Here is an 11,710-nt window from a genome sequence, read left to right on the forward strand (position 1 = left end):
ATATGGATGCAATAGTGATTTGCTTTATTTATGATAAGGGATGTTGTGTCTGCGAATTCTCGTGGAGCCTTAAAGGTGCAAGTAGAGTTGGTGTTCTTACGAGGTTTTCGGTTATGGCGAAGTTCAAGCGTAGCTTGGACATTAGAGATGTCTATGGTGGTTGAGCCCATGAAGGGCTATGGGAGAGTAGAAGCAAAGTTAGAATTTTCAGCGAGAATTGAAGCGTGGCTCGGACAATGTCTATGACAATTGAGCCCATAAGGGGTTGTAGGAGAGTAATAGAGAAGTTCGGATTTTCAGCAAAGCAATTATGACTTGGCTCCGGCATGGAGCTAAGACGGAGATTGTTGAAAGTACGTCTAAAGTTTGAGCCGAATCAATAATACTTGGTCCGGATAAAGTGAAGTACATGGACTTTTTGGTTGTGGAAATTAAAAAGAAAAAGATAAGAGAAGGTCACACAAATTAATTTTCCACGTTGAAGTAAGCCAAGTATAGAAAAAGGAAAGTTGGACTTGGTTAGCTTGAATCAACCGAATTCAATTAGGATTACATGGAACATACGTTTTCATGTTGAAGTCCGCCACTCCACTTTGATTGGCTCTATGTTTTCTGTTTGTGGGAGCTTCGTGTGCCGTGATTGATGCGTGGATAGAGCGGGTCTTCATGCCATTCATGTAGTGAACATTTGCTTCGTGAAATTACATCAAGAATTTATGTGTTTGAAGCTAATTAAATCTTGTGAGCAAGATTTGTATATTCATTTATGCAAGATTGAGAGATTATTTTGTAGGAACTATGAGAGTAAAATACTATGTAAGTTATTGGGTGTAATTAAACACTGAAAAATACTAAGAGTACTTGAATGACATGAGTATGGTTGTAATATTCGTTGTATCGTATAATTTATAATGGAATCCTAAGCTGCTTTACCCATGGACATAGGACACACTAATTGAATCACGTAAATTTGATGTCTAATTTAATTTTTTTATTTTGTCTTCTTCTATCGCTTTTTTTTTTTCGCAATACTTTGTTTCTGTATCCGTCCCAGCTCCTGTATACCCTTGTACTCACTTGACCAAATGTTTATTTTGCGATGGTCCCATAAAAGTCCACGTGTGATATCAACTGTACCAGCTCGTGACTAGCTGAGACGAACTCGCACCAAAAAGTGAAGGAGATTGTCCAAGTTATTCCATTGACCTTGAGAATTAGTACTTAAGGGGAGGAGGGGCTTGAATAGAAAAATATATGTGAGATCAAGAATTTGATTAGACAATTCAAAAGTTGACGGACTCGATTGAGAGAAAAATACAAATTTAAGGACCAAAAGTGGACTTTTATACAAGCTTATAATGACTAAAAAGATAGACTCCAAGAAAATCTCAAGAACCAATTAAAGCCAAATGCAGTGTATCCATCTGAACATGAGCTCTTCCTTCACCATCTCCCTCCGTCTCCTCTTCTCCATCAATTGGCTCATCAGCATCTCTCACATCAGTGAAGCGGCACCCATTTTCGTCGGCAACTATTGCCCCGACACCAAACCTTTCCTTCCTAATTCCACCTACCAGAAAAACCTCAACAATCTCCTCTCGTCACTTTCCACTGCCGCCGATTCCGCCGGCAACAACATCAGTGGAAGTAGCGGGTTCGCCAATGCCACTGCTGGCAAATACCGGCCAGACCAGACCTACGGGATCTTCCTCTGCCGTGGAGACATCGACACCGCGACTTGCAGCGACTGCGTAGCCAACACGGCCAAAGATATCATCCGGCAATGCCCCGGCGAAAAAACCTCCATCATCTGGTATGATATATGCATGTTGAGGTACTCGAATGAGCCCATTTACTCGGTTATGCAACAAGTCCCCGTGTCGATAAAGGTGAACGGCTTGAACATCACAAACGACCGATCTCGGTTCGTGCAACTCATGGGGCAGACCCTGGACTGTGTAGTGCGTACGGCCCCGAGCATCGTATCGGGGAAGAAAGTGGCCGCTGCGGAGGCAGAGCTTGGGGGCTCGCAACGGCTTTACACGCTCGCAGAGTGCACGCCCGACTTGACAGCATCGGACTGTGGCGCATGCCTCCGGTCGGCGATCGCACGTCTCCATCAGGATACGCCAGGAGGAAGGGTGTTGAGCCCAAGCTGCAACGTGAGGTTTGAGGTGTATCCCTTTTACAACGCCGCCGCGTTGGTGACTGTGGCGACCGTGGGGACGCCACCACCGGTCCAGCTTCCTTCTGCCCCTGCTCCGGCAACTGGACCTAAAGGTACCCAGTTTTTTTTTGAAGAATTTCCCACTCTTTCCAGCAATATTAGAAATTAAAATAGCTGTTTTTTGGCTTGGGAAATAGTCAATTTTCTTTTACAAGTGAATGTGTGATAACATCGTCAATTTAATTTCGCTTAATAGGACAAAAGAAAAATATAGACTTAGTCTATCTACGTCAACATAATCATAGTCATTGATGATGTAAATTTTATTATAATACCACACATTTAAGGTTTATGATAATATTCACTTGCATATATCGATTTTATATTAATATTTTCTCGAAAAGTGCCATCTTAAAGTCAAGTCACGAGCGAGTGGGATGCATACGGTTTCCGCTAAACACGGGCATGAGTGGACCCCAAGGGACTGGCAGCAATTTGCCATCGGTGGATTCTACTCAAAGTGAAAGTTGACTTTGAGTGGCAAGAGCACTTTTAAGGTGGCTATTGAACGTATTTTTATTAGAACAATGCACGGGAAATTAAATCTCACTTATAATTTGATTTACAAAGTAATTTGTTGGACTCATATTTGATACTTAGATGTGATCTACTTATTTAGATACTTATATCATATCATTTACCGAATAAACTTTATTTGTAATTATGCATTACTTAAATTTTTCGTGTCAGATCAAGCTGTAGACGAATCAAGTGACAATGAAATTCTCAAATCGTTTATATATTGTGAATCGATTTTAGCCATCCATCAATCAAATCACCTTTGGTTACCCATCCATTTGATGCATCCATATAGGACTTAGAGGGCGATAAATCAGTGTGTCTTTATTCAGAGCAAAAGAAACACTTTTCCCATTTGGAAAATATCTTCAAAACATACTAAAGCTATCACCACAACTGAAAGCATAATCCTCCATATGCAGGAAGAAGCAATAAATCCACAGTGATAAGAATCACTGCCATTGCAGTTTCTGTTGGCGTACTTATGGTGTTTCTCTCTCTTGCTTGTTGTTTCGTTCGGAGGAAAGCGACAAAGACCCATGAGCTCGTCCAAGAAGAAGCCGGTAATTGACTACGTTCGTGTTGAAAACATTGTGTCCGTGGCTTGGATAAGTTCTATGCTTTCATTGAAATGACCAGTCTCGTGTTGTTTCATCATGTAGGCATGAATAAAATTACAAACGAGGAACCCTTGCAATATGATTTAGCTATAATACAAGCTGCTACAAAGAATTTTTCTCATCTAAACAAGTTGGGTGAAGGCGGATTCGGTGAAGTTTTCCAGGTATTTTTAGTTCAATACATCAAGAACCGCTTATATTTAGTCAGAAGCCTATTGTCAAAAGAAAAGGAAACTAACTGAAACGAAAGATCTTCTGGTGGAATGTGCAGCAGTAGTCTAGTACTACACGTGAAGAGGTCCATTATGGAGAAACCTTCAAACCCATAACATATCTTGTCCAACTCAACTTCGCTCAATAGCTTTTAGTAATTTTGTAATGAGTCAACTAGATATTGATCGTTCTGTACCATACCAATTATCCAACGTAGCTCTTCGTTTCAGCAACATTTTCACAACTGCATCTTAAAATACTTTAGATATTTGGGAAGCTTTCGATATGAAGATGATCGAGTAACTAAGCAAAAAATGCAATCATTTCAGGGGAGACTTCCTAATGGGCAAGATATAGCTGTGAAGAGGTTATCTCAGAGCTCAAGACAAGTTGCTGAAGAATTTAAAAATGAAGTTATGTTGGTCGCAAAGCTTCAGCATCGAAATCTTGTGCGACTACTCGGATATTGTTTGGAGGGAGAAGAAAAGCTACTTGTTTATGAATTTGTGCCAAACAAAAGTCTAGACTACTTTTTATATGGTAAGTTAAGTTGAGTATGCAAGTGTCTTCTAATATGTTGTCTTCTTGCTCATAAAACGATGAAATTGCATTTCAAAATAGGTATATGATCTTAGCAAGCTAGACCAATTTCTAAACTGCAAACAAATCTTTAATTATGCAGATCCTGAGAAAAGTATGCAATTGGATTGGTTAACACGTTATAAGATAGCACGGGGAATAGCTCGAGGAATGCTCTATCTACATGAAGATTCCCAACTTCGGATCATTCATCGTGACCTAAAAGCAAGCAATGTCTTGTTAGACAGTGGCATGAACCCAAAGATTTCAGATTTTGGCACAGCTAGGATTTTTGGAGTTGATCAAACTCATGCAAGCACTAATAAAATTGTGGGGACTCTGTAAGTTTTAAATTGTCATTACATTGGCTGATCATTTGGTCATGTCAAGAGATGTCTTCTCATAAAATTTACTTCGTACGCTTGCATCAATTCGAGTACACTTAGATTGAATTGTTGTGTCCTCTATTTTAGGCACGTGCGTTATATCGATTTGTTTTTTTTATTTGCAGCGGTTACATGCCTCCGGAGTATGCTAGGCATGGGAAATTCTCTGTAAAATCCGATATCTATAGTTTCGGCATCCTACTTCTAGAGATCATTATCGGGAAGAAGATTGATTATTTCTGCCGATCAGAAGGGGGTGAAGATCTAGCTAGCTATGTAAGTTGCCTATACAATTATCACTAACTAGTTTATTTATGTAAATGTCACACTGCAGTGTCTGGTATTTCGACTGAGTTTGGCCAAAATTCCGGTACAAGAAGTCCGTGTACACTTTGCTCTGTCCAAACTAACATGACTTCAGTATTGCGACTTTGCTTGACATAAGTTGTCTAATACTAATTGTATACTTCATTGAGTTAATGGTACAATTTACCGAGGGTGTTTTCTTTCTAATGGATTGTAAACAGGCATGGAGACACTGGAGAGACGGGACGCCATTGAAAGTTTTGGACCTAGCCATCCTGGACTTGGATTCAAGAGATGAAGTGCTGAGATGCCTGCACATTAGCTTACTATGTGTTCAGGAAGATCCGATTGATAGACCCACCATGACGACAGTACTTCACATGCTCAGCAGCCAGCCCGTCGCTATGCCACAGCCTCGACGTCCGGCCTTCTTCCCTCGAAGTAGAGATCAATCCATTAGTAGATCGATACACCAATCTGTCAACGGAGTGACAATTACGGAAGCATACCCCCGATGATACAATTAATTGTTTTATGTAATAGCTTCATAGGCCTTGAAATGCTTGGTCTTCCGTGGATACCACTAATGAACAATGAGCAGCTTCTATTAGTCTAGAGTCCTATGTATGACTTTCTATTTCTCGACTGTGTGCTTTCATCTTTAAGTCATCATTTTCCTTGAGTTGCTCACTAGCCACTTAGCCTGGTGCTCATGACGCACTACGGAACCTTCTCCACCACTGGGGGACCAAGCAGGGCATAGCTAGCGGCATAGGAGCCAACATTTCTATTTCTCGACTGTGTGCTTTCATCTTCAAGTCATCAGTTTCCTTCAGTTGCTCACTAGGCACTTAGCCTGGTGCTCATGACGCACTACGGAACCTTCTCCACCACTGGGGGACCAAGCAGGGCATAGCTAGTGGCATAGGAGCCAACACGGCATCAGCAGTTGACAGAGCGTACCTTGGAGTTGGGCAAAGGTTTTCCGACAAGATATGAGATCTTAGAAGGGAAAAAGATTCAAGACAGAAGCATTGCCTGCTGACACCTGCACAGTGCTGGAAGGTCAGAAGGAGAAGCCTAATAAGCTTTGAATGGAAGCCCCCGTGTTCTTGGGCACGCATAATCATCTACAAAACTTCAAGATCCCGTTCTCGGATACTTGAAAGTCAGGTTTTCTCTTAGTTACATCCAATCGTCGATTTTTTTTTGAATTTTTGGGTCTGTAGATGGCGATACCTTAATCCTTGTTTGAATCTCTAGTTCAATCCTCATGGTTGCTAACAGACTCGAGAGGTGACTTACTTCAAACTTGAATTCCGAATCTCGCACTCCTTCTAGTAGAGTCTACTCTTTAACCATCATATGCGTGATGCTTGAATTTCGACTAAGTGCATCCGCCACTTTGTTGGCTTTTCCGGGGTGGTACAAAATATCGCAATCATAATCCTTCAGAAGCTCCATCCAACGACATTGTCTCATGTTCAATTCCTTTTGGGAAAATAAGTACTTTAGGCTTTGATGGTCCATGTAGATTTGAAACCTTTCTCCACATAAATAATGCCTCCAAATCTTAAGTACAAAGATGATAGCCGCAAGTTCGAAATCATGCGTTGGATAATTCAGCTCGTGAGGCCTCAATTGTTGCAGTGCGTATGCAACTACTCTTCCATGCTACATTAACACACATCCTAATCCCTTTAGCAACGCATCACTATAGATTTCATATCCTCCGGGACTAGACGGTATTGTCAACACGGACGTAGTTGTCAACTTATGTTTAAGCTCTTGAAAACTTCTCTCGCACTTGTCTGTCCATTTAAATCTTGTTTTCTTCTTTAGTAAGCGAGTCAGAGGAGTAGCTATCGCGGAGAACCTTTCCACGAATCGTCTGTAGTAGCCGGCTATTCCCAGAAAACTCCGAACCTCTGTCACTGTCATCGGTGTTGGCCAATTGTAATTGCCTCAATCTTTGTTGGGTCAACTAAAATTCCATCCCCGGAGATGACATGTCCAAGAAATGCCACTCGAGTGAGCCAGAACTCACACTTACTAAACTTGGCATAGAGTGCATGTTCTCTTAAGGTCCGTAGAACCATCCATAGATGTTGCTCGTGTTCCTCGAGGCTCCTTGAATACACTAAGATGTCGTCAATGAATACAATAACGAACTGATCCAAGAATTCCTTAAATACCCGATTCATTAAATTCATGAAGGTAGCTGAGGCGTTAATCAATCCAAACGGCATGACAGTAAACTCATAATGTCCATATCTCGTACTAAATGCCGTCTTCGGTATACCCTCCTTCTTAATCCTCAATTGAATGTAGCCTGTTTTTAAGTCTATCTTGGAGAATACCGATGCCCCTTACAGTTGATCGAACAAGTCATCTATTCTTGATAACGGATACTTGTTCTTGATGGTCACTTGATTTAACTGCCGATAGTCAATGCGCAAATGCAATGAACCATCCTTCTTCCTTACGAACAACACTGGTGCTCCCCACGGTGATGCACTCGGACGAATAAATCCCTTATCCAGTAGTTCTTGCATTTGAACCTTCAACTCTTTCAACTCCGACAATGCCATTATGTAGGGCGTTCTAGAGATTGGCTCAGTTCCGGAGGCCAACTCGGATACGAACTCCACTTCCCCTTCAGGCGGTAATTATTGACACCTAAATTTTGCCTAGTCATTTAAGGTCTAATTGCATAGAAAACTAGGGATTAATTTTTAACCCCCTAAACAAAAATATTTTCATTAAATTACATAGCACATAGATATTAGGCACATTTGTATTAATAAAATTTGGTGAAACATGTTTTCCTTTTATTCTATTTTTATTTTATTAAAAAAAAGCATTATAAAATTTTTTAAAAGAAAAAAAAAGAGGGGAGAGAAGACAAAAGAGGAGCTTTTCCCCATGGACAGCTCTCCCTCTGCATGCGCACAGAAGCGAAAGGAAGGAAAAAACAAAAGGGGGAACTCTTCCATGGATTGAGAGGGAGGCCTTTCTTTCTCTCTCTTTGGTCTCCATCCACAGACACACGAAAAGGGAAAGACTACAATCTGCACATGCAAAGGGGGAGTCAAGAGAGAGTTTGACTGGAGTGACTGGAGAGAGAACGGGGAGGATAAAGCCAGCGAGAGGGAGGAAGAAAAAAAAAAGGGGAGTGAGAGGAGAGACACCGAGAGAAATCTTGAGGGGAATGGGAGAAGACGAAGCTTCGCTCGTTCGTCGAAGCACCGTCCCAATCGCCATCGAGCCCCCTCCGCCATGCACTAAGAGCTCACGAACACCCGAGTTAGCCGTTCTCTCATTCTTGGCCATCGGAGCTCCTCTCGACCGAGCTGAGGGACTCGCGGAGAACCCTTCGTTGCAAGAAGATTAGCGATCATCAAGAGCATTTTTACGCGCCAGCGACACTAGCCCGACTGATCTGGAACTCGGCGATTGAACCAGGTACGTATTTGCCCTGTTCTTTCCTCTGCATCTCGGTAGTCTCACGTACCAAGTGATGTAGCTAGTAAGGATCACCTAGAGGGGGGGTGAATAGGTGATCTTAAACAATTTTTGTCAATTTATGCGGAAATTAAAGAACATAGTTAAGTCTGAATAAAATTCAGATTCAAAACAGTTTATATAGACAATGCTCTTGATGTGCAAAATGTAAATAAAGAGATAAGGGATAGAAAAACTGCACACAAGTTTATAGTGGTTCGGCTTATAGCAAGCCTACGTCCACTCTCCCACGCTTACAACCTACTGGCTGGATTTCACTATGTAATCAAGAGGAATTTACAGATTCTGAGTGACAGGACTCTTGTGTATGATAGGACTCTCTATCTCACACAATCACTCTTACAAAGTATCCCTCAAGATCTTAATCTTTGGCTCAGAACGACAAGAGAAATGATTGGAGTATGCTCAGACTTTGGACTTGTTGATTCGTGATTCTATACATCCTTCTGCTGCTCGTTGATCTCCTTAAATACTCCTCTACTTTCAAACTAGCCGTTAGACAGCTTTCAGAGGATCATCTTCCAATCTTCACCTTGGACAGATTTGTATAATAAGGATTGAGTAGCCGTTGGATGACAGATTCTGAATCCCGCTGATTCTGGTCACCCATACAATCAGAATCTTGGTTTCCATAAGTAGAGCTTTGTCCGTTGTAATGCATTCTTGTCGTAATGTTTGATTGTCAATCAATTTGATTGAGATTGAGATTGAGACAATCAGAACATTCCTTCTGTGACATCTATGCCAGATCATTAGCTGTTGTGTTTCGTTCTGAATTCTGCGTCCGAATAATTTCTGCGTCTGCGTCTGCATCTGAATAACTTCTGCGTCTAAATCTCAGAACCTAGATTATGTGGGTCTTCAAAAAGATACTTAACAGCTTGTAAAGTCTGAATAACTTTTTTATGAGTTTCTAGAATATACATACTTGGAATAAATTAGTTCAGAATAAGTATCAGACTTATAATTATGTGGAAGGTTTTGTCAACTTCAAAATTAATAGGAGTTTTCCTCAACACCAAGTTCACTAGGTGGTGTCGTGACCCAATCGTGTGATACCGAAGCTGGATCGTAGTGTATAATGACGACTTGGGTTGTAAATATCATGTTTGGGGGCCAAGAATCATGTCGAAACCAGATTCGGACCTCGCATTCTTAGTCGCATGTTGACTGTTCGTGGAAATGCTTGAATGAGATATTAGAAGCTTTAAGCACTGAGTTGGGTTCGAAAGTTTTGAACGTTTTTGTGTAAACTGGGATGAATTTGTTATCATACATGGTCGTTTAGAGTTGTATACATCATGTTTAAAGCTAGAAATCGCATTGAATCTCACCCAAGAACGTGTATCTCAGCTTGCGTACCACATGTTCGACGAAATGCCTAAATAGAAGTCTGAATGGTTTTTTTTTTTGTGGAATCGGTGCTTGGAACTCGGTTTTTATGCCTTTTTGTTCTTATACTTATTGGATCAACACTGACTCTGTGATTTCTTTCCATTTCGTGGCGTGAAAGTCGTTTCCCCGACGTCGGCCGTGGACGGGCACATGAGTTGGAGTCGCTGTTCGTTCCCAGCGACGCCTTGGTTTGGAGCCCCACCGTGTTAGTTTTTGTATGCTTTACTTTGCGCATGTATGCTTGTGTGTACAGGCTTAGCGTCCATTGTTGGGGTCGAATGTTCAGCCACCAGTGTCGTCGCCGGAGCGTTGGCCGGCGGTGACGGCGTAAGGGCGGCGCCGGTCGTTGGCGCTGGCAGCCCGAGTCGACGGCCGGTGGTGGGTGTCCTCCGGCGTAGTCACAGTGGAAGTTCGCTTGTGGAGAAAGCTCTCGGTGAAGAAGTCCCAGCGAAGAAGGACGTGCATGTGTAGAAGGCATGCGGGGGATTGAGAAAAGCAAGAAAAAAGAAAAAAAAAGAAAAAGGAAAATCAAAAGAAAAGAGTCAAAAAACAGAAAAGGAGTGGGGAATGGGGGGTCCCGGTTCAGGTGTCGGGCGGATTGGGTTAGGGGACCCGGTCCGGAATTATTATATTATTAAAAGTATTAAAATATTAAAAAAAATTAAAAAATTTTAATTTTTTTAATTAAAAAAAATTTTGAAAATCAAAAAATATTATTTGGGCTTTGGAATTGGCTTGTCTTGCCCATTTTGTGTGATTAGTGTCATGTTTGATTGCACGTTACTTGATTCACATACTTTTGATTGCACGTTTAATTTAACATTGCACGTAATTGATTTTGCATGTTAGGTTCATATGTTGCTTCCCATAGCTTGTTTAGGAATGGAATTTGGAGACTCTCAATTAGTGTGAACACGTTAGGCGGTAATTGAACAAGGTTAGGTACCGAAAGGGCACTAGTTGATTAATTAGTATAATCAAGTCCCCGGACCCGTTGAATCTCTGGTTCGTAGAAGTTAAGCATTTCTCCCGTGCTTTACTTGGGTGTCTAATCGACCCATAAAAAATTGATTAGTGGCGACTCCTAGATGAAATTGATTTGCATGTTAACAACTTAAACATTAAGTCACGAATTGGTATGGGCTTGGGAGAGCTCGAGCTAGGTTTAGCTTAGTAATCCATTAGCCAAACCCCTTAGGCGGCTAGGCCGGTTCGAAGAGGTCACGATAGCTTGGCGACTCCGCTGGGGAGTTGAGGACTTAGGCCTAGTATATCTTGATTGCTTGTTAACTAACATGGTCTTATGGCAGCGCATCGTGAAGGCTAAGGTAAGTCCACTAACAAAGTGTTAAATGGTTTTGTAGGTTGGGAGTTATAAGGGGTGGCGTAATTGTTGACCTTTGTTTTGCAGGTTTGGAGTTTAGGAATGAATATTTATTTTTCGAACTCTCGAAGTTGTGTTTGTTTATAAACTGTTGTGCATGCTTCAATGCTTTAGCACTACACTATGGCACACACAACCTGCCGCCGGTCCTGGGCCGGACTAGGAATGTTTAGGATGGTATTGAGTTGGATACGACTTCGACCGCGAGACTGCGTAGTAAAGGTTGCCCAACTCAATCCCGAAAGCTTCTTTCTTGGTGTCGAGAATGTTTACCTTTGCCCGCGAGACTGCGTCGCATTGGGGTATCATTCTTGACTGAGCCGAAGTTAAGATGACCTGACACCAACGCGAGACTGCGACGGTCAGATCACCCTCTTAGCTTCACCTTGTTAAACCATCTAGATAGAAATTGAGCCGCACATTACATTCGCATGTTTATGTGATTGAAAACTTGTCGCCCACTCTAAGTATGATTTCTCTTATTATTAGTTCATTTTGAATTAAAACTTTCATTGTTTAAATTCGCGGAAATCAATCGAATGTCCTAGGTGATCTA

At 41.6% G+C, this 11,710-nt stretch overlaps 1 protein-coding gene across 1 annotated transcript; it reads left to right on the forward strand.

Annotated features, from left to right (window-relative positions):
* Nucleotides 1–1,355: 1,355 nt before the first annotated feature.
* On the forward strand, nt 1,356–5,532 carry LOC115661574 (cysteine-rich receptor-like protein kinase 15). Its single transcript, XM_030583817.2, has 7 exons — nt 1,356–2,280; nt 3,169–3,309; nt 3,409–3,530; nt 3,909–4,119; nt 4,262–4,499; nt 4,670–4,820; nt 5,072–5,532. The coding sequence occupies exons 1-7, from the start codon at nt 1,410–1,412 to the stop codon at nt 5,366–5,368; spliced, it is 2,031 nt and encodes a 676-aa protein (XP_030439677.2). The 5' UTR covers nt 1,356–1,409; the 3' UTR covers nt 5,369–5,532.
* The last annotated feature ends 6,178 nt before the right edge of the window (nt 5,533–11,710 follow it).

The sequence above is a fragment of the Syzygium oleosum genome, unplaced genomic scaffold (genome assembly GCF_021117445.2).
Source record: "Syzygium oleosum isolate NSW1041296 unplaced genomic scaffold, Sole_v2.1 Sole_v2.11, whole genome shotgun sequence".
Classification (NCBI taxonomy): domain Eukaryota; kingdom Viridiplantae; phylum Streptophyta; class Magnoliopsida; order Myrtales; family Myrtaceae; genus Syzygium; species Syzygium oleosum.